The 27,880-nt window shown below is 36.5% G+C and overlaps 3 protein-coding genes across 4 annotated transcripts in view; 1 reads left to right on the forward strand and 2 right to left on the reverse strand.

Moving 5' to 3' along the window:
* Nucleotides 1-4,243: 4,243 nt before the first annotated feature.
* Nucleotides 4,244-13,120, reverse strand: LOC110456184 (protoheme IX farnesyltransferase, mitochondrial-like). Of its 2 annotated transcripts, none has more exons than XM_021506761.1 (6): nucleotides 12,814-13,120; nucleotides 11,036-11,495; nucleotides 10,399-10,523; nucleotides 8,304-8,374; nucleotides 6,048-6,280; nucleotides 4,244-5,721 (listed from the first exon to the last, which is right to left on the reverse strand). In XM_021506761.1, the coding sequence occupies exons 1-6, from the start codon at nucleotides 12,913-12,915 to the stop codon at nucleotides 5,123-5,125; spliced, it is 1,590 nt and encodes a 529-aa protein (XP_021362436.1). In that variant the 5' UTR covers nucleotides 12,916-13,120; the 3' UTR covers nucleotides 4,244-5,122. The 2 variants fall into 2 exon arrangements, with proteins under 2 accessions (XP_021362436.1, XP_021362435.1); XM_021506760.1 differs by having other exon boundaries at nucleotides 11,036-11,498.
* Nucleotides 13,121-15,135: 2,015 nt separating this feature from the next.
* LOC110456188 (ribonuclease P protein subunit p21-like) lies at nucleotides 15,136-21,303 on the forward strand. Its single transcript, XM_021506766.1, has 4 exons — nucleotides 15,136-15,255; nucleotides 16,482-16,582; nucleotides 17,691-17,773; nucleotides 19,782-21,303. Exons 1-4 carry the CDS (start codon nucleotides 15,166-15,168, stop codon nucleotides 19,910-19,912), a joined length of 405 nt encoding a protein of 134 aa, XP_021362441.1. The 5' UTR covers nucleotides 15,136-15,165; the 3' UTR covers nucleotides 19,913-21,303.
* A 2,079-nt stretch (nucleotides 21,304-23,382) lies between these two features.
* Nucleotides 23,383-27,880, reverse strand: part of LOC110456183 (methionine-R-sulfoxide reductase B1-A-like) — an 8,193-nt gene continuing 3,695 nt past the window's right edge. The window contains exons 3-5 of the mRNA XM_021506759.1: nucleotides 27,244-27,386; nucleotides 26,601-26,718; nucleotides 23,383-25,776 (exon numbers count right to left, since the gene is read on the reverse strand). Coding sequence (XP_021362434.1) covers nucleotides 25,748-25,776; nucleotides 26,601-26,718; nucleotides 27,244-27,386 — 290 coding nt within the window. The 3' untranslated portion in view covers nucleotides 23,383-25,747. The remainder of the gene's footprint in view (nucleotides 25,777-26,600; nucleotides 26,719-27,243; nucleotides 27,387-27,880) is intronic.

Here is a 27,880-nt window from a genome sequence, read left to right on the forward strand (position 1 = left end):
ACACACTAACCTTGTATCATCCACACCATCATGAACATCAGATGTAGTATCTAGTCTCCTTACACACTAACCTTGTATCATCCACACCATCATGAACATCAGATGTAGTATCTAGTCTCCTTACACACTAACCTTGTATCATCCTCACCATCATGAACATCAGATGTAGTAGCTAGTCGCCCTTACACACTAGCCCTGTATCATCCACACATCATCATGAACAGCAGTACTCTGTACCACAAACCAGGCTGTGATGAGCATAGAGCTTTTATCTAGTGATCGACTTATATTGATACTGTGAAAGAAATGTAAGCTAACAAAAGGACTGTGTCACAAATGTCAGCTACCTTCATTTATTGCTTGGGGTTAAAGCTGTATGCTACCTTACCATGACATGCATCTACCCTGAAAAGAGTTCTGAAACAAGGAAACTTTACAATTATCTAAAATTTTGTACAGGACGTTTCGAGTTGATTGATTCAATGTTCAATGATACATTTGAAATGTACACAAACAAAGCAATTACCAGAATATCACTTAAGTTGGTGCAGTAGTAGCCAAAAGAATAAAGCTTGTTAACATTTGGGTTTAAATTAAAGATTAACATCACAATGTCGTTTTGGGAACATCAATTTCTCCCCAAGTGATGGATGTCATGGCATCACAATAAGCTTCAGAGGCTGAAAGTGGTCATGGAGCTTTTTTGTGTTTACCTCTTTTTACCAAGAATGGGAATTATTAAAATGTTAAAAACTTCATTTTACTTCTCAAATTTGATGCATATCAGTGCAGTCTAGTAGATAAAAACAAAACACACCTTTTCAACTCACACTATTTTCATAATATCTATGGTTCATGTTGATCAAAGACTCCACACCATAACAATGTTCCTCATAATCTCTTCTAACAATCTGGACACTTTTATCAAATTAAACAAATGTATATATATAATCATATTGTAAATTTGAGGTATCTAGCTTGTTTATTGATTTGAAGCAGATTGAAGGTACAGCTTTTACAATGATTTTTTCATATTCATTTAAGAAGTAAATGATATTCAGATCTCATATTCAGCTGATATGTAGATCTCATAAATCAAAGGACATACAGAACTCATACTCAACTAACAAACAGAACTCATACTCAACTAACAAACAGAACTCATATTCAACTGACAGATCTCATATTCAACTGACATGGATCTCATAGTTAACTGACATACATATTTCTGATTCAACAAACATACTGATCTGACATTTAAAAGCATTTCACACCAAGGTAAAGTAGTTGTGTGTATCAGATCACTCCCTATCACACCATTCTGTAGAAGACTAACACACAAACATTCCATAAGCTATAAGGAATGTGCTGCTGCTGTCCTAAATTGTAAAATATGTCTTTTACTCCTGAAAAGCATAAAGCAGATTGTTCAGCCAACAAAATCTTCCTTCCTCTGACACTTCATGCTTATAATGTTTTACTACTTATCACAGACTATAATGTGATGACAACTAAAGTTATGTTATTTCACCTGAGAGCAAATCTGTTCATGTCAATTACAATTGATTGATTCCAATACAAACATTCTTTTCTCCGAGCTGTGTCAGCATGTGTAAAATTATCACTAAAATAACAATACATACAGCTACCAGAACGGTTTTTGGTAACCTATATCGCAGGGTAACCATTACGTGTATCACACTGGTAACCATTACGTGTATTACAATGGTTACCATTACATGTATCACACTGGTTACCATTACGTGTATCACACTTACCATTATGTGTATCACACTGGTTACCATTAAGTGTATCACACTAGTTACCATTACATGTATCACACTGGTTACCATTACATGTATCACACTGGTTACCATATGCATTATGTGTATTACATTGGTTACCATTACATGTATCACACTGGCTACCACTACATGTATCACACTGGTTACCATTACATGTATCACACTGGTTACCATTACATGTATCACACTGGTTACCATTACATGTATCACACTGGTTACCATTACATGTATCACACTGGTTACCATTACATGTATCACACTGGTTACCATTACGTGTATCACACTGGTTACCATTACATGTATCACACTGGTTACCATTAGGTGTATCACACTGGTTACCATTACGTGCATCACACTGGTTACCATTACGTGTATCACAATGGTTACCATTACAATTATCACACTGGTTACCATTACGTGTATCACACTGGTTACCATATGCATTATGTGTATTACATTGGTTACCATTACATGTATCACACTGGTTACCATATACATTATGTGTATTACAATGGTTACCATTATGTGTATCACACTGGTTACCATTACGTGTATCACACTGGTATCCATTACATGTATTACACTGGTTACCATTACGTGTTTCACACTGGTTACCATTACGTGTATCACACTGGTTACCATTATGTGTATCACACTGGTTTCCATTACATGTATCACACTGGTTACCATTACGTGTATCACACTGGTTACGTGTATCACACTGGTTACCATTACATGTATTACAATGATTACCATTATGTGTATTACAATGGTTACTATTACATGTATCACACTGGTTACAATTACATGGATCACACTGGTTACCATTACATGGATCACACTGGTTACCATTACGTGTATCACACTGGTTACCATTACATGTATTACAATGATTACCATTATGTGTATTACAATGGTTACTATTACATGTATCACACTGGTTACCATTACATGGATCACACTGGTTACCATTACGTGTATCACACTGGTTACCATTACGTGTATCACACTGGTTACCTTTACGTGTATTACAATGGTTACCATTATGTGTATTACAATGGTTACCATTATGTGTATTACAATGGTTACCATAACGTGTATCACACTGGTTACCATTATATGTATCACACTGGTTACCATTACGTGTATTACAATGGTTACCATTACATGTATCTCACTGGTTACCATTACATGTATCACACTGGTTACCATTACATGTATCACACTGGTTACCATTACGTGTATCACACTGGTTACCATTATGTGTATCACACTGGTTACCTTTACATGTATCACACTGGTTACCATTACATGTATCACACTGGGTACCATTATGTGTATCACACTGGTTACCATTATGTGTATCATACTGGTTACCATTACATGTATCACACTGGTTAACATATGCATTTTGTGTATCACACTGGTTACCATTAAGTGTACTGGTTACCATTACGTGTATCACACTGGTTACCATTACATGTATTACAATGATTACCATTATGTGTATTACAATGGTTACTATTACATGTATCACACTGGTTACCATTACATGGATCACACTGGTTACCATTACGTGTATCACACTAGTTACCATTACATGTATCCTACTGTTTTCCATATGCATTATGTGTATTACAATGGTTACCATTACCTGTATCACACTAGTTACCATTATGTGTATCACACTGATTACCATTATGTGTATCACACTGGTTACCATTACATGTATCACACTTGTAACCATTACATGTATCACACTGGTTACCATTATGTGTATCACACTGGTCACCATTACATGTATTACACTGGTTACCATTACGTGTTTCACACTGGTTACCATTACATGTATCACACTGGTTACCATATGCATTTTGTGTATCACACTGGTTACCATTAAGTGTATCACACTGGTTACCTTTACGTGTATTACAATGGTTACCATTACGTGTATCACACTGGTTACCATTATGTGTATTACAATGGTTACCATAACGTGTATCACACTGGTTACCATTACATGTATTACACTGGTTACCATTACGTGTTTCACACTGGTTACCATTACGTGTATCACACTGGTTACCATTATGTGTATCACACTGGTTACCTTTACATGTATCACACTGGTTACCATTACATGTATCACACTGGTTACTATTACATGTATCACACTGGTTACCATAACGTGTATCACACTGGTTACCATTACATGTATTACACTGGTTACCATTACGTGTTTCACACTGGTTACCATTACGTGTATCACACTGGTTACTATTACGTGTATCACACTGGTTACCATTACATGTATCACACTGGAAACCATTACATGTATCACACTGGTTACCATTACATGTATCACACTGGTTACCATTATGTGTATCACACTGGTTACCAGTATGTGTATCCCACTAGTTACCATTATGTGTATCACACTAGTTACTATAACGTGTATCACACTGGTTACCCTTACATGTATCACAATGGTTACCATATGCATTATGTGTATTACAATGGTTACCATTATGTGTATCACACTGGTTACCATTACGTGTATCATACTGGTTACCATTACATGTATCACACTGGTTACCAGTATGTGTATCACACTAGTTACCATTATGTGTATCACACTGGTTACCATTACGTGTATCACACTGGTTACCATAATGTGTATCACACTGGTTACCATATGCATTATGTGTATTACACTGGTTACCATTATGTGTATCACACTAGTTACCATAACGTGTATCACACTGGTTACCATTACATGTATCACACTGGTTACCATTACCTGTATAATACTGGTTACCAGTTTGTGTATAAAAATGGTAATAATTTCGTGTATTACAATGGTAATAATTTCGTGTGTTACTAAAGAACCACTTTGTGTATTACAACGGTAATCATTGTGTGTATTTAACAATGGTAATTATTTTGTGTATTTCACTGGTAACTATTTTGTGTATTTCATTTTTAATCATGTGTATTTCACAGGTAATCAATATGTTTATTTTAAAATGGTAATCAATTTGTGTATTTCACAGGTAACCATTTAGTGTATTTCACAGGTAACCATTTTGTGTTTTTCACTGTTAACCATTAAGTGTATACACTGGTAACCTTTTGGTGTATTTCACTGGTAACCATTTTCTTTATTTCATTAGTCACCAATGTGTGGATTACCATAGTTACTGGTACCTGTGTTACACTAATTAACATTATTTGTAGCACACAGGACCCTAAGAACCATTACGGTATTACAACCCTGATATCACAAGAGGTGGCCAGTCAGCTTTTATATAAGTATGCTAAACACAGGCTGTTCCTGCCACTGTTTTTGCTGCAGTTTCTGTTACTGGATTTTTTTTATCAGTCTCAACTGTTCTAGTTTTGTTTGTGTTAACAGTAACTGTTGTTACAACAGTTGCTGTTTTTGGAGTTGTTATATTGTCTGTGGCAACTGTTACACTATTAGTAGTTTCTCCGACAGCTCCAGCGCCTATAGATTCTCCAGCTCCCTCCCCACTGGGCTTATCCATGGTGATCTTACTAAGCAGCATTAATACAAGAATTGCCGGGATGTGTAACAAGGTGAACCGAAAGAGGGCGCGTGAAGACTTGCTGTCTCCTTTCTGGTAAAACCGTAGGGCGAGGTATGACATGTACAGGTTAAAAGGCAGTGAGTCAACAGCAAACGTCCAGGAGGTCACTCCTATCATAGGTGCCATGGTGCACAGTCCTATCATTGCCAAGGAGTAGCGCAAAGCAACACGCTTACACAGGCCAGGGTTTATCACTGACATCATCCTGTATCCACCACGGGAATAATCTGGCCTTAGATTCCAACTCAGTGCATTAAAATGGGGAAACTGCCATGCAAATAGGATAGCTCCAAGTAGCCAAGCACCTGCAATGGTTAAAGGTAGTATCAGAACTATAAACACAAGGTTATGGCCTTATTACTTCTGATGTTAACTTAGTAATAGGAGACATCACACGTTAATTAGTCATGATCAGCTTTATATCTATAAATAAATATATTTTAGAATATTTTAAAACTCTGAGCTAATATACATTTTGCCAGGCTATGGCATAAATATACAATTTTGATTGCTTTCTCCTACACATCATAGTGAGGATAACCTCCACTACAAGAAGTATACATTCCTTGTTATAATCACTCCAGCTTATAAAGCATACCTGCTTGTAATTAATAAAGATGAATGTACATACCTGGTTCTAATCCTCCAGTACAAGCTGCCCAACCCATCATAGGGGGGATAGCCCCCACCACAGACCCCACCCAGGTATTGGCAGTACTGGTCCTTTTCATTGGTGTGTAGACCATGGTGTAGAGGCCGAGGTTGAATGCTCCCAGGGCAGCAGTAAGGGGATTTGTACCCAAGGTCAGAATCACCAGTCCCAAGCCACCAGACACACCCGCAAATGATACTGCATGCAAGGGGCTGTAATATAAGATACCTAGTTAATGTACTTATTACAAGTCTTCCTTATAATGGGTAGTCTTTTAAAGATCAAGCTCTCTGGATGGAAGTATAACTGTATATGGCAGAGTATAAATAGTGCATTACAGTGAGTCATACAGTTTCTGTATTGTAATACAATATTACATGGCATCCCAGACAACAGAACCTCTTCATGGCTGTGCAGTGCTACTTCTACACAAAATAAAGAAGTTGATGAGACAAAAAGGTACAAAATGCTGACATTGGTATTGACACTGGAAGACTGAATCATGAGCTGTATGTGTGATGTTTTGTGACAATCAGAAAAGAGGTTATAACATAACATTAATTATTCTATTAATAGTAACAGTGATCTTAGAAAGGTCAAACCATCTTGAACAAGATGTTTTTAAGTAAATGCATTTCATATCATCATATAAGTTACGACTGCATTTCAACCTATACCTACATTCAAATCAACGAAGAAAATTCTGTTTCATCATTCTTGGTGGTTTATTACAATGCATCGTATATTGTTGTGGGAACAATGCAGAGTTGTCCATGGTAACCACTTTGATTATGTGTAGATACCCTAACTGGGCTGTGTTACTGACCTTATTGAAGTTCTCCCAAATAAAGACCACTTCTGACCTGAAATTCATCTAATTAGTTGGTGTTAGACTGTTTCTGATCTAACTGAAGTTCCCCTGATTGGACAGTGTTTCTGACCTATCTGACCGGGCTAATTGGACAGCCTTTCTGACCTAAATGAAGTGGTCTAATTGGACGGTGTTTCTGACCTAACTGACCGGTCTAATTGGACAGCATTACTGACCTAACTGAAGTGGTCTTATTGGACTGCGTTTCTGACCTTACTGAAGTGGTCTAATTGGACAGTGTTTCTGACCTATCTGACCGGTCTAATTGGACAGCCTTTCTGACCTAAATGAAGTGGTCTAATTGGACAGTGCTTCTGTCCTAACTGAAGTGGTCTAATTAGACAGTGTTTCTGTCATAACTGAAGTGGTCTAATTGGACAGTGTTTCTGACCTAACTGAAGTGGTCTAATTGATNACAGTGTTTCTGTCATAACTGAAGTGGTCTAATTGGACAGTGTTTCTGACCTAACTGAAGTGGTCTATTGGACTGTGTTTCTATCTTAACTGAAGTGGTCTAATTGGACAGTGTTTCTATCCTAACTGAAGTGGTCTATTGGACAGTGTTTCTATCCTAACTGAAGTGGTCTTATTGGACAGTGTTTCTATCCTAACTGAAGTGGTCTAATTGGACAGTGGTTCTATCCTAACTGAAGTGGTCTAATTGGACAGTGTTTCTGACCTTACTGAAGTGGTCCAGTTGGACAGTGTTTCTGTCCTAACTGAAGTGGTCTAATTGGACAGTGCTTCTGTCCTAACTGAAGTGGTCTAGTTGGACAGTGTTTCTAACCTAACTGAAGTGGTCTAATTGGACAGTGTTTCTGACCTAACTGAAGTGGTCTAATTGGACAGTGTTTCTGACCTAACTGAAGTGGTCTAATTGGACAGTGTTTCTGTCCTAACTGAAGTGGTCTGATTGGACAGTGTTTCTGACCTAACTGAAGTGGTCTAATTGGACAGTGCTTCTGTCCTAACTGAAGTGGTCTAATTAGACAGTGTTTCTGTCCTAACTGAGTGGTCTAATTGGACAGTGTTTCTGACCTAACTGAGTGGTCTAATTGGACAGTGTTTCTGACCTAACTCAGTGGTCTAGTTGGACAGTGTTTCTGTCCTAAATGAAGTGGTCTAATTGGACAGTGTTTCTATCCTAACTGAAGTGGTCTAATTGGAGAGTGCTTCTGACCTAACTGAAGTGGTCTAATTGGCCTGTGTTTCTGACCTAACTGAAGTGGTCTAATTGGACAGTGTTTCTGACCTAACTGAAGTGGTCTAATTGGACACTGTTTCTGACCTAACTGAAGTGGTCTAATTGAACAGTGTTTCTGTCCTAACTGAAGTGGTCTGATTGGACAGTGTTTTTGACCTACCTTAAGTGGCCCTGTACAAGAACCCGATTCTTGGTCCTGTTCATTTGGGAATCAAAGGGAACTTCTAGAAACTGAAAAAAGTATAAACACATTAAATGAGAATTAGATATAAATAAATATATAAATCTGAAAAAAGTATAAACACATTAAATGAGAATTAGTTATAAATAAATATATAAATCTGAAAAAAGAGGCTACTTATCTCAATTCTGATTGAAAGTTTCCTTCTACACAAAAAATAGTCTAAATTGGAGACTAAGACAAAAAATCAACAAAAATGTGACATCACACAAGTCATGAGTTTGTGGAAATCCAATCACAATCTGAGAATGTTTTATACATTAAGAAGGCAACATAATTTGACAACACTTGACCCAAACAGGTATACCATCAGTTTGAATATAATACCTCAGAAGCAAAAAATAATATTATATTCTTGTGCTTGATAATGATGCTATAGATCCAAAAGAATTAAATGTGTTTCAGCTATCATCTTCAGAAAAAATAGGGTAGGTAGAAACTGGAAGGCATTTTATTTTTATTTTGGAAAATATTTTTACTATGCTTATATAGAGCAGGAGTTCTGACATTAACAGTGCACATTGATCACTAAATGCCAATAACAACTTTAGGGTAGGCACAACAATCTAGGGTAGGTAGGATTAGCAGAAACACAAGATATCTTTTGATTGGCTTAGGTATTAAATACAAATAATTTGTTTTTAACTAAAGTAGTTTCGATACTAGTCTGGTATTCTGGCAATACAAGTCATTGCTTTGAGTACACATATGCTGGGTCATGACTTGGAAATGATTGAAATCCACATACCTGATTGCATCTATGGATCTCAATCAATTTTAAGTCATTACACAAAGACACCTGTGACATTGAAAGTATATAGCACTTTATCTCATGTACCTATCGCCTTAATATAAAAAAATGGGCCTTCCTGAACTTAAGACAACTCTTTCAAAGATTTTCAATGTTGTCCTCTGGTTCCGTCCTGACAAGTGTTTAAAATGATGCTTGACATAAAAAATAAAAAATATGATTCTTTAGATGTTGTTTTATGTTTTCAACTTATTTGACCATGTGACACTGAAAGTAATTCAAGGCCATTTATAGGATGAAACATAATAGTGCTCCATCTTAGGCACATACTGCCTTAATATCACAATGGACCTTGTTCAACTAAAGATTTTTTTTTTTTTTTTATCCAATTGTAACTAAAGTTAGTATTTGACCCTGGCCAGCGCTTAAAGCTAACCTTTGGCTTAAGCAGAGTAAATCAAAAAAATAATTTGCACTACTAGTCAGCTCGTCTACATAACATACCCAAGTACCATGGCTCCAGACATTATGGTTCTTATGACATTTATACAATTTTGGGGCATTAATAAACTTAAGGGGAAGATTTAAAAAAGCAGCAGCCATTTACCCATTACAGCTTTCGACATTTGCTCCTTACATAACTCAAAATTGATAATGGACTTTATATAACAGTATTTAAGAAAAGACTTGCACTACTGGTCTACATCACACCCCATACTTGCCAACTCTCCCTATTTTGGAGGAGACTCCCGATTCTGGACCCTAAAATTGAGCATTTCCAACCAGTGAATTTGTTAAACTATTCCTATTTTCTAAGATCTGATGATTTCATCTGAAAGAACAGCTCAAAAGATGCCATTTAAAAGTGTTATTTTACCTGGGGGTATTGTACACATATTTTATTTATGATTTTTATTATGAGCACCTGCTATATCTCCCCCATGGGAATTTCAAAAACTTGGCAAGTATATATGACACCCATGTATTATGGCTCTATAAGAACTCAGAAATTATAAGATAGTATAATAGTTATTAGCATACTGCAAGAAGGTCAAGGTAGTCCATTTGACAAAACTTTATAGTACTCCATCCAAGGTAGTTACATGTACTGGCCAAATAACAAGACCCTCAATTTTTAGTTCTTAAAAAGAAGCTTTTAAAACAAATTTACAGATGGACAATGGACATTATACATACACTTTCAGGCACATGGCAAGTTACTTTATGAAAATAAATCCCAAATGCACAATTGCAGTTCAATACCTGGTTGATTGCATTGGCTGAACATGAAGTCAGAGCTGTCCCGAGTGAAACCAGGGCAAAGGTCACAGGATCAAACGCTGCTGGACCCATGCCATAACCTGCCATTGCTGTAAGCACAACTAGACCTGTAAACGTAAACCATCCAAATAGAATTACATACATTGGTGACTGGTGTAAAAGCTCATTTTCAGGATCAGGTTGGCGTTAAAATAGACAAGAATTTCTACCCTCATTCACACATTACAGGTAGTAATGTCTGTGTAATGTCTGTTTCAACAAACTTCTCAGTCCAAATTGTACACTTTTGACCACTGCAAGTCAGTTCTTTAAACATTTAGTTTACCTACCTGAAGTACATCTATCGTAGTTGCACAGGGTTAATATAGGCTTATATTAGTGTATAAGTATTAATATATCAAGCTGTGATCAAAATGATTGTTTGATATATATATATATATATTTGGGCTATATTAGGGTACTGATGTTAAAAATATCCAGCTATGATCGTGATGTTTGTTTGAGATCTATTCTATCAGATTTGTAATTTCCATTCTTAAAGTGTTTTACTTTTATTTCTTATAAAAGATTCCACAATACACAATTGGATGAAACTGGATGGAGAATAAAACTAGCTTACTAGTCAATCTGATCTTGGAGAGCCGTTTATAGTAGTCGGCGAGTTTGGATACATCCAGTTTCTGTTCTCTCCAGTTGAAATCATCCACTGACTGATGTAGCAGCCCTGGATTAGTCAGCTGGCGCTCCTTCTGCAGTGTGTCAACAGACACACGATCCTGTTTTATCAATTCGGCCACAATGGCCTTAGATGTGTATTTTACACCAGTGCTTGATTTTGGGAAAAAGAATTCCTCATGTTTTTTGGCATTTTCTTTGTCTATATGGATCAAAGAAGATGCAGGTTTATCAAAGATGATGAATCCTTGCTTTCCTCGTTTCAGAAGAAAGTCAAGTTCCTTGTTATTGAATTGGGTTTGCTCAGAGTTCTCTGGTGGTGGCCATTTGATAGGTTTTCCATCTAGAAACTCATTATCACTGTCATCAGTCTCAACTTCTGCAGCAACTGGTTTGGTTGAATACTGCTGTAACAAAAATAGAAATCATTATAGGAAAAACTGGACTTTTCACATATAAATTTTACTAAATGTAATGATTGTCATCAAATGTTGTGATACTGTATACTCTTTCTCATTTACGATGTCACCATATATCTTAATATCAAATAGGGGTGGACGTCATATAAGCTCTAGCAATAAAATCCTACAACAACATTAAAGGACTAATCATAACTTGATATGAATTTCTTTTAAACTTCAAGTTCATGATCAATATGACACCTTATATTCGTTCTGCTTGATGAAAATAGTCTCAATAATACATGTGTAGCAGAAAAGAGAATAGTGTGCTTCCACCTGGGATCGAGCCCTCAATCTTGAGGTTCCTAGTCAGACACTCGACCACTGAGCTAAAGAGAAATTCCCTCTAGCTCAAAGCTAGAAGGTGTCTGTAATCCTTATGTACAATTAAAATCTGCCACACTACTCCACCCTTTTTACATGTAAATGTGTTCGCCCTCGAACACCACAACCCAGGTTCAGACTCCCTAGTCACCACAGGGAGGGTCGCGGACACCATTTGAAGCAGGAAAGAGAATAGTATGCTTCCAACAGGGATCGAATCCTCGATCTCCAGGTTCGTAATCAGACGCTCTACCATGTGCACTAAGCTAAAGGAAATTCCCTCTAGCTCAAAGCTAAAAGGCGACGGTAATCCTTAGTACAATTAAAATCTGCCACACATGTAATGCACTCTGAGTGTTCAGATTATTCCATGGTATCTGGCATGGGCATAGATTGAAGATAAGCCCAGACTTACAGGTCCAGTACACTCTAGATCTGCCGATTGAGCTATATAGCTATAAAGACCTATATAGCTATATACACCTATAAATTATAGCTGTATTGAGCTATATTTTCTAAGATTTCAATTTTCATTAAATTAAAGAAAAGTCGCATAAAACAATAAGGTTTATGGTAATGTTAACTACAAAAAGCATACAGTTAGATGTTTATTTTCATTTTTCATAAATGTAAAATTTCCGATTTTTTTACATCATTAATTTTTAAAAAGAATCCTTATATTTAATGTCTTTTGTTATCAACCTAATGATACAATCTTCTTTTAAACGCGACTTTGTTTCGTTTTCCTTAAAAAAGAAAATCACTTGAAAATAGCTCAAAAGACCTATTTCAGATGGGCCAATAGAACTATTATAGGTCTTTACAGCTATTTAGCTCAATCGGCAGTGTACTGGACCTGACTTATTTGTGAAAAAAAATGAGAAAGTGAACAGTCGTCATTTTTGTGTTTATACAAACGATACGTTACAGAACTTACTCTCTGTGTTAAGTTTGTGGAGAACACATGGGTAAGACGATTGAAGCAAATCCGACAACATCGAAGGCCTCTTACTCCCGCTGGTAACCAAGCCTGGGCCATACTCCCACCGATCAACTCCTACAGAAGGCATTCTCCATTATTGCTCTATCAAAGTCAATATCTGTAAAGATTACAGATATGGATGATTGTGTTTAAATTTATCAGCCGTTTAAGTTCCTAATGTAAACATCCTATCCGTAAAACATCTCCAACTATCTACAGTGTCGACTTATGCAAGTACACACGAAGGACATGTTTGATAACGTCAGCGTCATATAGACGCTCTACTGTGGTGGTAGATAAAATCTTGTACGCCGCTCCCGCTCCCGTACCATAGGAATATAGAGATATTTTAATATCTCATTACGTGATCGTTTATATTTTTTTATAAAATTATACAATAATTTCAAACATTATTTTCTAAAAGTAGAATTTAATTATTTTATTTTGTATTATCTAATAATTTAGAAATTGACGATAACGTGTATTTCAAGGGGGTAAAACTTGTACGCCGCAGTCAACCGTGAAAATCACACTAATGAAGATGGTACGATGGTTGGCATCAAGATCCTTTTGGGATCTTTTGTTGTTCAGTTAAGTGAGATATCGTCTAGTCACCAGTTTCCGCGCGTTATGTATCCGCGCAGCCATTTTATCACGCTATTATTATATCTCGTAACTACGTGACCTGCTGGACACAACACAAGGATATTTTAGACGTTTGGCCATCGTCTGTAAACTAACACAAAAATTACCGGAAGTTCGTCGGGAACACATAAGAAATAATCACCGATTAAAAAAACACGCATAAATATGCAGTTTTGCTTAATGCACTTTTTATCTTGCTCAAAATGAACCCATACCTGAAAAAACGGTGATATATTTCATTCATGAACCGGTCTTTTTTGTAGGCTGACAAATGTACGAAAATGTCGTATGCAAATGAGGCCACATCTCCTCGCCGATTTGTTTCCACTTCCGAAGGGCCAAGGGGACATTCTTATATAGATAAACAAGTGTTTTCATTGAAACGTAAACCTTGTAATGCAATGAACTTCCAATTTTCACCAATTCACCAACCAAAACCGATATAAAAGTGCAGAAAAAAAAATAACAGATTATATATTATAACTAAATAAATATAACAAATAAATTAAAAAAAATACATGAATTCGTTGAAAAATCTATTAAAAATGTGAAATTTAAAAAAAGTTGTTTTGATAATTAATTTGACGATCAAAGATGTTGGTTTTTTTTAATTCCAAACGAAGCTTTTGTTCTTGCAGGTCACTGTAAGGAAATTCTTTTTTAGTGTATTCGAGTTATCTTTCTTCGAACACTAAATCAAAATAGACACACGGAAACATATGACGGCTACTTCCGACGGGAGAAATTTGTTAAAAATTGTTTGTTCTGAATTTTTTTAAAATACAGTTTTATGTTGCTATTTTTTGTTTCCTTTAGTTGATTGTATACATGTTTATGACAGTGATCCGTACTTTTCTGCCGATATGAGTACGAAATCGCGGATGCTTCTTAAGTGCGCGGAAACCGGTAACTCGAGGATATTTAGAGAAAAGTAACATGTTATTTTCAGGTATATAGAACCACGGAATTAGATTAGATGTTTATAATTATGTAAGTTTCGTTGCAATAAACGACATATTTCACATGGAATTCTGAATTTGTTGTACACGACGTTAAATAAAAAGATTATTATTATTATTAACGCGGGAGTTCTGTTTACTCCCGTACCCCGTGCTAAGGGGACATCACTCCGTCAAGACTCGTGCTAAATATGCATATTTTGTACACAAACTTTTTTTTACAACTATTTCATTATTTCTTTTTCATTTCTGGCTGTGACAGATGGTTTCATAATAGATGTGTAAGTGATCTATCAGGTTACATTTTTCTAGGGATAGTTTTATTTGGAAGTGTGGTAAGTGTTCATAAAACAGCCATAAAAGTCAGAAGCATTTTTGGTATTTTTTAATGTATTTGTATGTGTATCCACGGACTCTAATCTAATTCCGTGGTGTATCCTATTAAAAGTTAAAATGTGTAGCCAGTAAACTTAAAATTCCTTTTGAAAAAAGAACACAATTATATTAAAATATCTCTATAATCTACGGTGACTGGTAGGTAAATCTTGTACGCCACTCCCGCTCCCGTCTCTATCTCTATATTCCTGGTTCGGGGTTTTGGGACGGGAGCGGGAGCGGCGTACAAGATTTACCTATCACCCTCTGGTCCTTGCACTCGACGTATAACGTTTTGGTGATCAAGACTCCACGGTCGGACTAGCACATGTGTCTACCCAAACAAATGGGGAAGTCTAAAGATGATGGCAATTTTGCTAACAAAGAAGCCTACCAACGAATAAATTTCCTTTACCAGGTAATAAGTAAACTAGTAAATCAGGACACGCGGCTGGGACCGAGGGGTTTTGATCGCTTACTGTTCTGTTCTTATAATGACAAGCAGCAAGAGACATGTTATCTGGTGATGGTGAACGTATTTATATCATAATATTGGTCCTATCTATTTATAAGTTGTGTGTTTGGGGTTATCCCTTTGTGAAATGGGTAGACGTTAAAGATATATGTAGTAGGTTGGCACAACCTGTCATATTTGGGTTGCATTAAAAAAAACTGAAATAGAAGAATAAAAAATCGTCCTATATCCCTCTAATCCGCCTTACATAACATGCACACCATTACACATATCAAACTCTTACAATCAAAACACAGGCAGGTAATTACAGAACAATATCTTATTGGAACTTCCTAAATTAAAGCCTTCTGTTGTTTTTAAAATAATGAATTTGCTCTTTTAAAGCTTAGAGTATATTTTCCTTTTCTCCTTCTTTCTATCATTTAAAGTGTCCTCTCACGCTCACCCGACGTAATCTTCAGCTTGATGAGGATGTTATTTTTTTTGTAGACATAATATAAAAACATACAATGCATACTGTTCTTTTAAACATTAGTAGCGATATTGGTCGTCATCATATTCATTCAACATAATCCAATAAAAGTTTATATGATGTTGTCTGCATTGTGCAGCGTCTTTTTCAGTAGCCCATAAAACATTAAGGTCAAAGGGTGATTTTTGTTAAAAATCTGAAACAAGTTCATCTGAGGAATGGAAAGGACAAGAATCATACTATTGTTGACTTGGAGTGCTACAAATTTTGTGAAAAGAAATTACCTTGATTGATAATTAAGAAATTATATTTGGCCAGTATATATAATTAAAGAATAATTTTCTAGAAAAAAGTGCTCCAAATTTTGTAAAATGAAATGACCTTGACCAATATACAAGGTCAAATTTGTTAAAACTTGCACTCAAATGATTTTATCTGAAGAACAGAAAGGCATATATTATCATGCTAGTTGGCTAGTTATACTTTCCGGCAATAAATGCTTCAAGTTTGCTAAAGCAAATGATCTTTTTGCCTAATATTCAAAGTTACTGGGGTTGAATTGTGAATGTATGATTCAATTACTTCTTCTCAAGAACCAAAATGTGTAGAGTCTTTAATGAAACAGCAATAAAGTGCAGTAAATGATTATTTTGTATTTATTTTGAGTGAGGATTGATGGTGTTGGTTTGTTTTATAGGCAGCTTACCTGTCTTTGACGAGGAGTCCAGCTGACCTGAGCCTCTGTAAATTCTACATAAACATCATGAAGACAATCGCTAAACGACTGGTGCTGAGGCTGTAAGTAGGGTGAACATTGAAGCCTGGTGCTGAGGCTGTAAGTAGGGTGAACATTAAAGCCTGGTGCTGAGGCTGTAAGTAGGGTGAACACTTAAGTCTGGTGCTGAGGCTGTAAGTAGGGTAAACAATAAAGCCTGGTGCTGAGCCTGTAAGTAGGGTGAACTCTACAGTGTTGTGCTGATGCTGTAAGTAGGTTGACCAATTAAGTCTGATGCTGAGGCTGCAAGTAGGATGACCACTAAAGTCTGGTGCTGAGGCTCTAAGTAGGATGGACGCTGAGGCTCTAAGTAGGGTGAACACTAAAGTCTGGTGCTGAGGCTGTAAGTAGGGTGAACACTAAAGTCTGGTGCTGAGGCTGTAAGTAGTTTGACCACTAAAGTCTGGTGCTGAGGCTCTAAGTAGGATGGAAACTAAAGTCTGGTGCTGAGGCTGTAAGTAGGGTGAACACTGAAGTCTGGTGCTGAGACTAAGTAGGATGAAAACTAAAGTCTGGTGCTGAGGCTGTAAGTAGGATGAAAACTAAAGTTTGGTGCTGAGGCTGTAAGTAGGGTGAACACTAAAGTCGGGTCCATAAAAAATTGGTGCCTCCTTTGTGTCACAGTTAACTGACTCTGTTTGAGGGAATAAACCTGAATGTGTTTAATATATTGTTAGACTACCTAGTGTTGATGGAAGTGGAATACTACATTTAAGTTCAGTAATTTTTCTCTGAAATTATTGTCTCAAGTCAGTTATGTCTATAATGTTGCTTAGGCTGTTAGTAAATGCCTGTTTTGGGCCATATATGCCATCAAAAAAAATGTGTCTGTAATATTGTCAGTAAACATTGACAATAGACAATCACATTGTTAATTACATGATCTTATGCCTTGAACATTGCCAATAAACTGAAGCCATAGACAACAAATATATTGCCCCAAACAGTCCTTTACAAACTGATGTCATGGATGTTATCATCAAAATATTTAAACTGTTAATCTAAATGATTTACTATAGATTCAAACCCATGTTGAATATTAATTGTTATAAACAAATGTTTGTTTCGTATTTTATGTATCACAAATATGTGAATGGCCTACATTTTTAATGTGTTTCCTTCATTTATCAGACATCCTAGTATGAAGAGGAACTTCTGCAGGAGATGTTGTGTACTGCTGGTCCCAGGCGTGTCTGCTACAGTCAGGACAACAGGTAATTCACCACTGGTCCCTGGTTAGGTTCACAGTCAGAAACACAGGTAAACCTCTGTATTGCTCGTCCCCAGTCAGGATCACAGGTAATGCAATGTCCTACATGAGTGTTCTCCAAGACCTCGGGTAATTAGACCCCATCACTACTGCTACAGGACACTAAATATTGGCATTCTGTTCATCTGTATATCACGTTGTCGAGGACGTGTACCTTAAAACCTGTCACCTACAATGTTCAGACTTTGTATGGGAGTACCACTTAGCATGGTGCAGTGTTTTGAGCAATCCATAGTCCAAGGCAAACTTTGGTCATGCTGCCATATTAAAATTAAAAGGGGTTTATGTGACATTCAGCCATTGAAGATGTACTCTCCTACAAAATTTGCAATTGACACATTTGTAAGGGACAGAGTATATGAGATAAAACCTGAAATTAAATGATACACAGTGAAGAACTGGTCAAAACTCTGTTTAGATGGGAGACCTGATTATAGTATAGGACAATGCCATTGCAAGAGTATAATTATGAAAAATGTTCGTAACTAAGTTACACAAACAATGCACCATACAAGTTTGGCTGAAAACCCCCATTTTACCAAGGGACACTTCACCCTTCCTGAAGGTACACTCATACAAATTTTGGCATACATTTTGGCATGTAGGGGATAGAGAATATGAGATGCTGTGGAAAAGGTTATGCAGGGTGAACAAAAAAGGCTATATACAAAAAGTGGGGCGTTAAACCTAGGTAACCCTCTGTCTGAGGTGTGTTCTTCAGTAAGAACCACAAGAGTTTAAACTTTTAATACGCCTGTCAAATTTGACGTAAGTATTATGGTATGGGGTTGGCCGCCCGGCTGGCGTAAACTTTTGTTTGTCCAGCAATCTCCTCCTACATTGTTAGACCGATCTCTTTGAAACTAAGTATACATTAAAATCATGATATCAAGTTGTGTCTCCCTTAAAAGGTTATTGCCCTTTGTTCATTTCCGTATTTGATTTTTTTTGTCCGGAGATCTCCTCCTACATTTTTTGACGAATTTCTTTGAGACTTAGTAGGCTAAATAATCATGATATGTTGTTGTGATTCCTTGACCAGAATTTTGATTCAACAATTAAAATCTCCTACATTTTTCAACGGATCTCTTTGAAACTTGGTATACATCATAATCATGATATAAAGTTGTGTCTCCCTAAAAAGAAATTTGATTCAACGATTTTTGCAAAATTAATTGCCCTTTGTTCATTTCAGTATTTGATTTTTTGTCCCGAGATTTTCTTCTACATTCTTTATAGCATGTCAGCTAACCACTCTTAGAATGATGCAGATTTTATTTCAATGTAAGAAAGTATATAACACTATATGGCATTCGACGGGCGTATATTGTTCTGCCCTGCGGTACTCTTGTTCGTATATGGTGCTATCGTAGCAGTGTACAGTAGCATACGGTGGCCATGGGTGATATTTTTGTACAATGAATAACCCCTGTAATATTACATGTATCAAAAGTTTAAAAAAAAAATCAGCTCTAAAATTGGCATATGCATGATGAATTGGACTATGTGGGCTTCACATTTAAAATAAAAATCGAATTTGGCTTGAGACTACATTTTTGGCCATTTACGAATCTGTGTCTACACAACAAATGCTAGCTTTTCATGTAGTCTATTTTTGTACTCAGCACATGTGTAAATAACAGTGGTCTATTTGGTTCATGGATGTCAAAATCTGTTCATATGTACCATTAACAATAGTACCATAGTAGTGTGTTTTATAATTAATCTGTTGGGTGCCACTTTCTTACGTAAGCATTCATGTCCTAGAGCCTCTTATTCTGTTTGTATCCCAGTAATCCAACTGTTAACAAATCCTGCCACTTAGCTAGGTATGAGGGTAGCCAGATTAACTGTTGGCCCTTTCAAATCTGGTGTTAGAATATGTAAAAGCATGTAGTTTCAACTGTTACAATACTAGTAATTTACAATTCTTCCTTTTTTTTCTTATACAGGAAAGCGTGAAAAACACACAGTCATAACCTGTCTAGAATGTAAAAATATAAAGAGGTATCTGTGGCGTGAAAGTCATAAGTTGTGGGCAGACCATCCAGAGTTGTGGCTAAAGAGAGAGGAATGTATATGATGTTAGCCTGCAGCCAGCTGAAATGCCTAATGGCAGAAACCTTGAAAGTAGTGAACAAGGTTGTGTGACTTCAGGACATTGAAGGCAGTACTATACCTGTGGCCGAAGACACAACAGCCTCCAGGATATTGAAGACGATAGACACAGCTGGTCACCGGGACCTTAAAGGCATCAGACATAACCAGCCTCAAAGTGATAGACACTGCTAGTCACAGGAACATTGAAGGCAATAGGCAAATTTAGACTTCAAGGACCTTAAAGGCTGCAGATATAACTGGTCCCCGAAGCACTGAAGCCAGTAGTTTTGTCTTACCTTTGTAGGCAGTAGACCTGGTATGTTTTTTGGTCTTTGAAGGTGGAGGTTTACTTGAGTAGACACGGATGTTTTGACATACCCCATAAGGCATGGTGTGACATACCTCTCCATGTGGGCGACACGGTGGTTTGAAATATCCCCAGTACCCAGTAAGGAATAGTGCGACATATACCCGGCAAGGTAGAGGACAAGGGGAGCATAACTTTATACCTTGTAAGGTGGTGGGAAAACTTAACACACAAAATACAAGATGGCCCTCAGGTGGCCACTTCACATTTCTGCTCACTATCTCAAATAGGAGCATGCACAACTAATGACCGAGGAGATCATGGATGACAAGCTTCATCATGATTCCAGGAGGAGTTTCTAAGAAACAGTGGTAACAAAAATTGTTTACAGACAGACAAAATAACTGATTGATGGATGTCGAAGCAAGGATGATGTCTATCATTTTAATGATGGTAGGCTGAATATGACAAACCTTTATACCGTTCAGCACAGTATCAGTGTGAAGGACGAGATCATACATTATGGTACAAGATCAGTAATGTTTGTAATTATTAAATATCACCACACTTGCATTAGAGAAGTATGATTAGAAGGTCAAAGTCACAAGGTTAAATATGTTTGAAGCATCATTGAAAATCAAAGGAGCTATGCATATTGTGGATTTGATTTCTGAACACCTGATAACCTGGTCTTATGAAATGAACTCTTATTTACCTGCTTTTTAACATTTGTTGCCAAATTGACTCGGGAGATCTAACCCGGAAATGTTACAAAATATAGCATCAGGTATACAAATATCTAAGGTTAAATGAAAGTTTTAATGAATTAAAACAAGAGTACTGCAGGGGGGTACAATATATGTCCCTTGGGCATTGCTCCCATGTCAATCTCACATACTTAAAATTCTTCTGATGCATTATTGTATCTTAATGTATGGAAATGTAAGAATAAACAACATTCATACTGTACTCATTGAAGTTGAGAATTATTTCTGAAATGTGGTGAATGGAGAAAACATACTGCACTTGACCAACTTCAGCTGGAGGAATATATATTTCATATCCTTTTAGACCATTAAAAAAATATTTTCATAGGAATTGTCTCCCTTTGTATATGTTTCAGACCATGAAAATAGATTCAGATTGCCAGTAATTGATTCACTTTACACCATTAAAAGCAAAGATATTTCTATTGTTCTTCAATAACTGGCTAATTTGACTATTATACAAATTGTAAATATTGAAAAGGTCTCGTAAGAATACTGCCATATATTTGACTACCTGTAAGTTAATGTGTGGAAACCATCAACCAATCAGATTGCAGTAGGCTGATGAATTATGTGCAGGTATTGCTCACCTTTAAGCTTAGCCTTTGTCATCGTATAATATTAATACTGACCAGTTTCATTAGAATCAGGTCATAAAGTTATTGTGCAGAAATTGTCAACAAATCAAACCACAGTATGCTTTTAAATTATGCATGGATTATGCCCAACTTTGAACGTAGTTTCAGCCTTTGTATAATGTACATGCTTACCAAGTTTCATTAAAATCGAATGATATTTAAGCAATTTATCTAGCGGAAACTAAGTATGAAATTTGACCAATCAGAGCACAGTAGGTTAATTTATGCATCAATTTTGCTCAAGTTCAAACTCACAGTCTTAGTCTTTTGTATAATGTATGTGTATACCAAGTTTCATCAAAATTCAACGATATTAAACAAGATACCTTGCTGAAAAGTGTAAACGGACTCTCCCCATACCATAATAGATAAAGTCAGAATTTTCTAGTCGTATATAAACACATGAGCAGACTAAATGTTCCTACTGTAATACCAGGTGTGTGGGTCCCCAGGTATATTATGTGTGGGTCCCAAGGTATAGTATGTGTGGGTCCTAAGGTAAATTATGTGTGGGTACCCAGGTATATTATGTGTGGGTCCCCAGGTATATTATGTGTGGGTCCTAAGGTAAATTATGTGTGGGTCCCCAGGTATATTATGTGTGGGTCCCCAGGTATATTATGTGTGGGTCCCAAGGTATATTATGTGTGGGTCCCAAGGTATATTATGTGTGGGTCCCAAGGTATGTTATGTGTGGGTCATAAGGTATATTATGTGTGGATCCCAAGGTATATTATGAGTGGGTCCCAAGGTATATTATGTGTGGGTCCCAAGGTATGCTATGTGTGGGTCCCAAGGTATATTATGTGTGGGTCCCCAGGTATATTATGTGTGGGTCCCCAGGTATATTATGTGAGGGTCCCAAGGTATATTATGAGTGGGTCCCAAGGTATATTATGTGTGGGTCCCAAGGTATATTACAAAACAAAGACATCTTGAATATTCTTTTCTTTAATATCACTCAACTTTCCATGTAACAAAAAAAGTACAGGATTACAAATGACATCATAATAATAAAATGAAAATATGTAAATATGAAAACATTATACATATGGCAGAATAATAAGGAAAATCAAAGTCTTAAATTATCAAATATGTGCAGTATACAATAATCAACAATGACTGAACTATCGTTATTTAGTGGAACCTGGTCAGTTCAGAAATAACACTGTTAAATTTCCAGGAAAATTTACGATTTTTTTTAATATCTCCCAAATTTACATCTTATATTGCCAAGTTTTTAGAAAGGAACTTTTCCAAATCAAAAGATTGAGTATCACCTACCATGACCGTAAACCCATACCGATATATGTAAGCATTAAGTGGAAGTCACAAGAACCTAGACGACTGAAGTCCATCTACTTGAGTCGGTATGCCAAACTTTTGAAATATACATACACAGTAATTGCGTCTCATATTCTCCTGATATGATTTGAACATTTTTTGAAGAAAATCATATTTTACGTGTAAAAAATAAAAACAGGAAAAACAAATACACATATTATATGTTATTAGAACATATACCCCATCCCCCGCACCTATGGCTGTACCAACCCGGGATTTCCCATCCCCCACACCTATGGCTGTACCACCCCGGGGATTTCCCATCCCCCACACCTATGGCTGTACCACCCCAGGGATATCCCATCCCCCACACCCATGGCTGTACCATCCCGGGGATGGGAATTATTATGCGGTCATCTATTATGACCGCAGATGTGAAAATCATAGACCTTTTTTCCCATCCCCCGCACCTATGGCTGTACCACCCCGGGGATTTCCCATCCCCCGCACCTATGGCTGTACCACCACGGGGATTTCCATAATAAAACATATTATCCAGAATCATTTATAGAGAAGGTGTGGTTACATACATCACAGATAAAAATTGCATAAAAAAGGTCAAAACAAAGCAAAACCAACAGACTGGATGAGCTGTCTGCATGCTCCTGACAGAAAACCCAAGCAAAAAATTGCATCCTGAGAAGTTTCTCTGTGGAATTATGTGACTGCCCACTTTATATAAACAACTGGTACAGCTAGTGGACTAGACAGATAATACCAACCACAGGAAGAATAGGTGTACAAGTATATGTACTAAAATTTGTAATGCTACAAAATTTGTTTATAGTTACAAACCTTTGGCTACAGTGACCTCCTATACTAAGATTACATAATTACTCCCGGTATATGGACAGATAAGTATAATGCTGCACAATAACTAAATTTCGTAGTTTCATTAGAAAACAGTTGGCAAGACAAATATAGCTATGCTCTCAACACTTCAACAATATGATAATACCATGAACACAACAATTATGTGCTGTCAACAATTTCATGATGCCAGCATACACTCACTTCCATTAACATGCCTATAATATCACACACACAGGAAATATTTCAACTTGATTACATTTAAACCTGGAAAGCATTTAAATGTATGAATAAAACAAGGTATGTCAGGGGTTGGGGCTGTCTATAGGGCTACAACAATATGCACTCACGAAACGATATGTATATACATGTATACACATATCTCCTCAAAGGTCAAAGATTTTCAGACTTTTGTCATAAATACTGTCAAAACATTTTTTTTGTATGAATTTAAGGCCCTTTTGCACAGTGGGCCACATCTTTATTGAAGGACTCCAAAACAATAAGTGAACTCTTAAGAGTTCTATAAAAAGAAATTGATAATTTCAGTAACATTCAAATGTACATGTATGTATAACTTACTTAAACTATACAGTTACACAATCATCAAAGTTATAAGTCCAGTCATCAAAAGTTACAGGTACAGTCATCAAATGTTACAGGTAGTTATAAAAAGTTACAGGTCCAGTCATCAAATGTTACAGGTAGTTATAAAAAGTTACAGGTACAGTCATCAAAAGTTACAGGTAGTCATCAAAAGTTACAGGTACAGTTATCAAAAGTTACAGGTGTAGACTAGTCATCAAAAGGTACAGGTACAGTCATCAAAAGTTACAGGTAATTTATACAAAGTTACAGGTACAGTCTTCAAAAGTTACAGGTAAGTTATACAAAGTTACAGGTACAGTCTTCAAAAGTTACAGGACTGGTATAGTCATCATAAGTCACAGATACACTCATCAAAAGTTACAGGTGTAGACTAGTCATCAGAAGTTACAGGTACAGTCATTAAAAGTTACCTGTACAGTCATCGAAAGTTTTTATCACAGATGTAACATAACAGGGTAAATGCTGGTTATTAACATATTACATCCACACAACAGTAGCTGAAAGCACCTGTAGTAATGAAAGACTGGTTACCATCTCATATACCCGGTAATTACTAGCTGCAATAACATGTTAAGGTAATGTAGGATACAGACCTGGTCCTGCTTAGGATAAATATCACAAATTTTCTCTTAATTTCCCGAACAATTACGATGAAACTATAATTTACAGTTTATATATATGTGATGATGATATTGGGTATTCTCTTCAGTAAATAGGATCGCTTTCCCTGAAACCCTATAATCTGCATCAACTCTTCTTCAGACTTGGGGCCCAGTTAGGGGCACTTGGGCACAGCTACCATGGGAATGATGTTTTAGAATCTAAGATCTGCCGTAATGTCATTGAGCACCAATGAACACTGACTAGACGTCTCTCCACTGTCAGGTTTTCCTTCACAGGCTTGTTCCTGACAGCTTCATCCTGTCAGCACCAGTCTCAGAGGCGTCTGCGTCATCACCACCGATCTCCTCAGGCCATCAATTCCAGCACAGCCAGAAACACAGCTAACATAGACTAGTCAATAGTATTTATTTTCAAACTTTACATGTCCAGCAAATGTTGTGGGTAGATTTCTATGGCAATCTAACCGTAAAACTAAGGTTAAATACAGAATTTTGGAAGCACAAATCCAAATCTTGTCTGTTCTGTTAGATGTCCCTTTCAAACTCATGTCAGAAATTCAGACTTCACTTTATTACTTTTATTACTGTTTTTTACCTGACGCTAAAGTAACAAACCATTTTTTGTAGCATTGCTGGTCTTTTGTAGGTAAATTTAGACAGGATATAGATCTGAGTGTTTCTGGCTGGCTGGAATATCTAGTACCTGGACTTGGGTTTGGATCAGCTGTCAGCTGTGGGCACTTTACGATCTGAAATTAACAGAAGGAATAATACGGTCTACACATGTTATACATGCAACAAGTGAATATATTCTTCAAGTAACTGAAAGAAAAAGTAACAGAATACACAATACATACAGAAATTAATACAAAGAACAATGGGTCTATTTGTTGCTTTGTTTGTACAGAGTTTATTGCATTCTCAACTTGTGTGTCCCTTATTGCTAGAGACAGACAGCTAACATGTAAGTTGCTTTTGCATATCTCGGTTAAATCGGCTCAGGTGGTACAGAAATTTCAGTTTTTTAGTTTCATTAAAGCTCGTCCAGACAGTCGATATGCACATGGCAAATTTTCCAGAGGTAAACCTCGGCCAAATCTTAGCCTGCTGGGTTTTTTTTTAGGCTCAGCTGGGTGAAATGGTTACACGAAAGGAGCCATACTATTATTCTGAAACAGTACCATCACTTTTTGCATCATTAACAGGATATACATTTTATTGTCCTTAATTGTTAAAGTTTCATGATTGAGTCATTGATGATGGGCTCAGGAAAGTATTGGAGAAAAATAATCAATCACTCCTGTGTGAAGCAGGGAGAGAAATTTCAATCCTCAGGATACATTTTTCACTGTTAAGTCCTTGGCAAAGCCTTGTGCTTTACTTCAAAAATCTTACCGAGCTGGTTGAGACTTCTTCACCTACATCAGACAAGAGTTTTACAGTCTGCATGTACACAAGGAACAACATAATCTTCAACACAGTCTACAAGAAATGGGGGAAACAATCCTGTCTATTAACAATATGAAAAACAAAAAAGCCAACAAGTAACGGAAGTAGCATGCAGGAAACTTACTCTCATTGGCTACAAACTCCAATGAGTCACTGAATATTCAGTATCGATTTGTGCCCTTCTTTGGTCCATCACCCAAGAACTCGTGGCCCAAACCATTTCCACATTTCCCGCAGTGGATCTATGGAAAGATAAGATAAAGTTTACTTATTTCCCGCAGTGGATCTATGGAAAGATAAGATAAAGTTTACTTATTCCCGCAGTGGATCTATGGAAAGATAAGATAAAATTGACTTAAACTAAGTGTATTGAATAAAATATGAAATCACTGCAGAACAATACAAAATCTTTCATTTTGAAAACAATTGTGTTACACATAAATTTGTGCACCCCCAAAATAAGTATGCAATAGAGAACAATATACAAGAACTTCAAATTCATAATATAGCTAATGCTAAAATATGTACGCTGACAGTATTGCATTTTTAACACACAAGGATTTCTTAACAATGGCGATTTCTTACACACAGGGATTTCTTAAAAAGTGTGATTTAATTTTTACACTTGGGATTTCTTGCAAAAAGGCACTCATAAATATCTAGAATTTTGTTTTAAAGTAAATGAGAAAAAGATGACACTGCACAATTATCATTCAAATATTTCTTGACAACAAAACTTGAATGATATTTCTAGAGATTCAAGTCACCTTCATGGCTGATTTTGACTCAGGTGTCCTGCTTACGGAGTCCGGGTTGATAAGCTTGGTAAATGCTGGCCAAGGGGATGAGTGCTCATACTTCTGTGAGCTATGAAAAAGCTCATATCCACACTTCTTACATGCATAAACTCCTGTAAAGTAACGAAAACCAGATTTTTTTGATTTTTTAATATATATCGGTATATGTAATAGGTTATGTTGAATACAGCATAGACATAGACAAGAGGCCCAATGGGCCTGCATCGCTCACCTGGTATAAATCTCACACTTGTAACCTTAAAAGTGATCTAAAATAAAGCTATAGGCAAAATATCAGTATTTATGATTAAAATTCATTCAAAAGACCCTGTTATTTTTTTTTAAAACATTTCACCCCTGTGATTGAAAGTCGAACAAAGTCATTATGTTGAACAAATTTTATAGCCTTTCATCTCAGGATGCAACTTGCAAAGTATCAACATCCTGGGACCCATGGTTATTCAGAAGAGGTTGTTTAAAGATTTTAAACAAATTTGACCCCTGTGACCTTGAATATAAGTCAAAGTCATTCACTTTAACAAACATAGTAGTCCTTGATCCCAGCATGCTACTGACTAAATATCAACATCCTGAGCCTTTTGGTTAT

The sequence above is a fragment of the Mizuhopecten yessoensis genome, unplaced genomic scaffold, assembly GCF_002113885.1.
Source record: "Mizuhopecten yessoensis strain PY_sf001 unplaced genomic scaffold, ASM211388v2 scaffold8557, whole genome shotgun sequence".
NCBI classification, from domain to species: domain Eukaryota; kingdom Metazoa; phylum Mollusca; class Bivalvia; order Pectinida; family Pectinidae; genus Mizuhopecten; species Mizuhopecten yessoensis.

What these genes read in the sequence shown, in the direction of transcription:
- LOC110456184 (XM_021506760.1), bottom strand. Translation starts at nt 12,915, where the DNA reads ATGGCCCAGGCTTGGTTACCAGCGGGAGTAAGAGGCCTTCGATGTTGT. An exon ending in CAGCCAATGCAATCAACCAG is followed by an intron (nt 8,375 to 10,398) that starts GTATTGAACTGC and finishes TACTTTTTTCAG; the next exon opens with TTTCTAGAAGTTCCCTTTGA. An exon ending in CTTGTACAGGGCCACTTAAG is followed by an intron (nt 6,281 to 8,303) that starts GTAGGTCAAAAA and finishes CTTATATTACAG; the next exon opens with CCCCTTGCATGCAGTATCAT.
- LOC110456188 (XM_021506766.1), top strand. Translation starts at nt 15,166, where the DNA reads ATGTGTCTACCCAAACAAATGGGGAAGTCTAAAGATGATGGCAATTTT. An exon ending in AAACGACTGGTGCTGAGGCT is followed by an intron (nt 16,583 to 17,690) that starts GTAAGTAGGGTG and finishes TTCATTTATCAG; the next exon opens with ACATCCTAGTATGAAGAGGA. An exon ending in TGCTACAGTCAGGACAACAG is followed by an intron (nt 17,774 to 19,781) that starts GTAATTCACCAC and finishes TTTCTTATACAG; the next exon opens with GAAAGCGTGAAAAACACACA.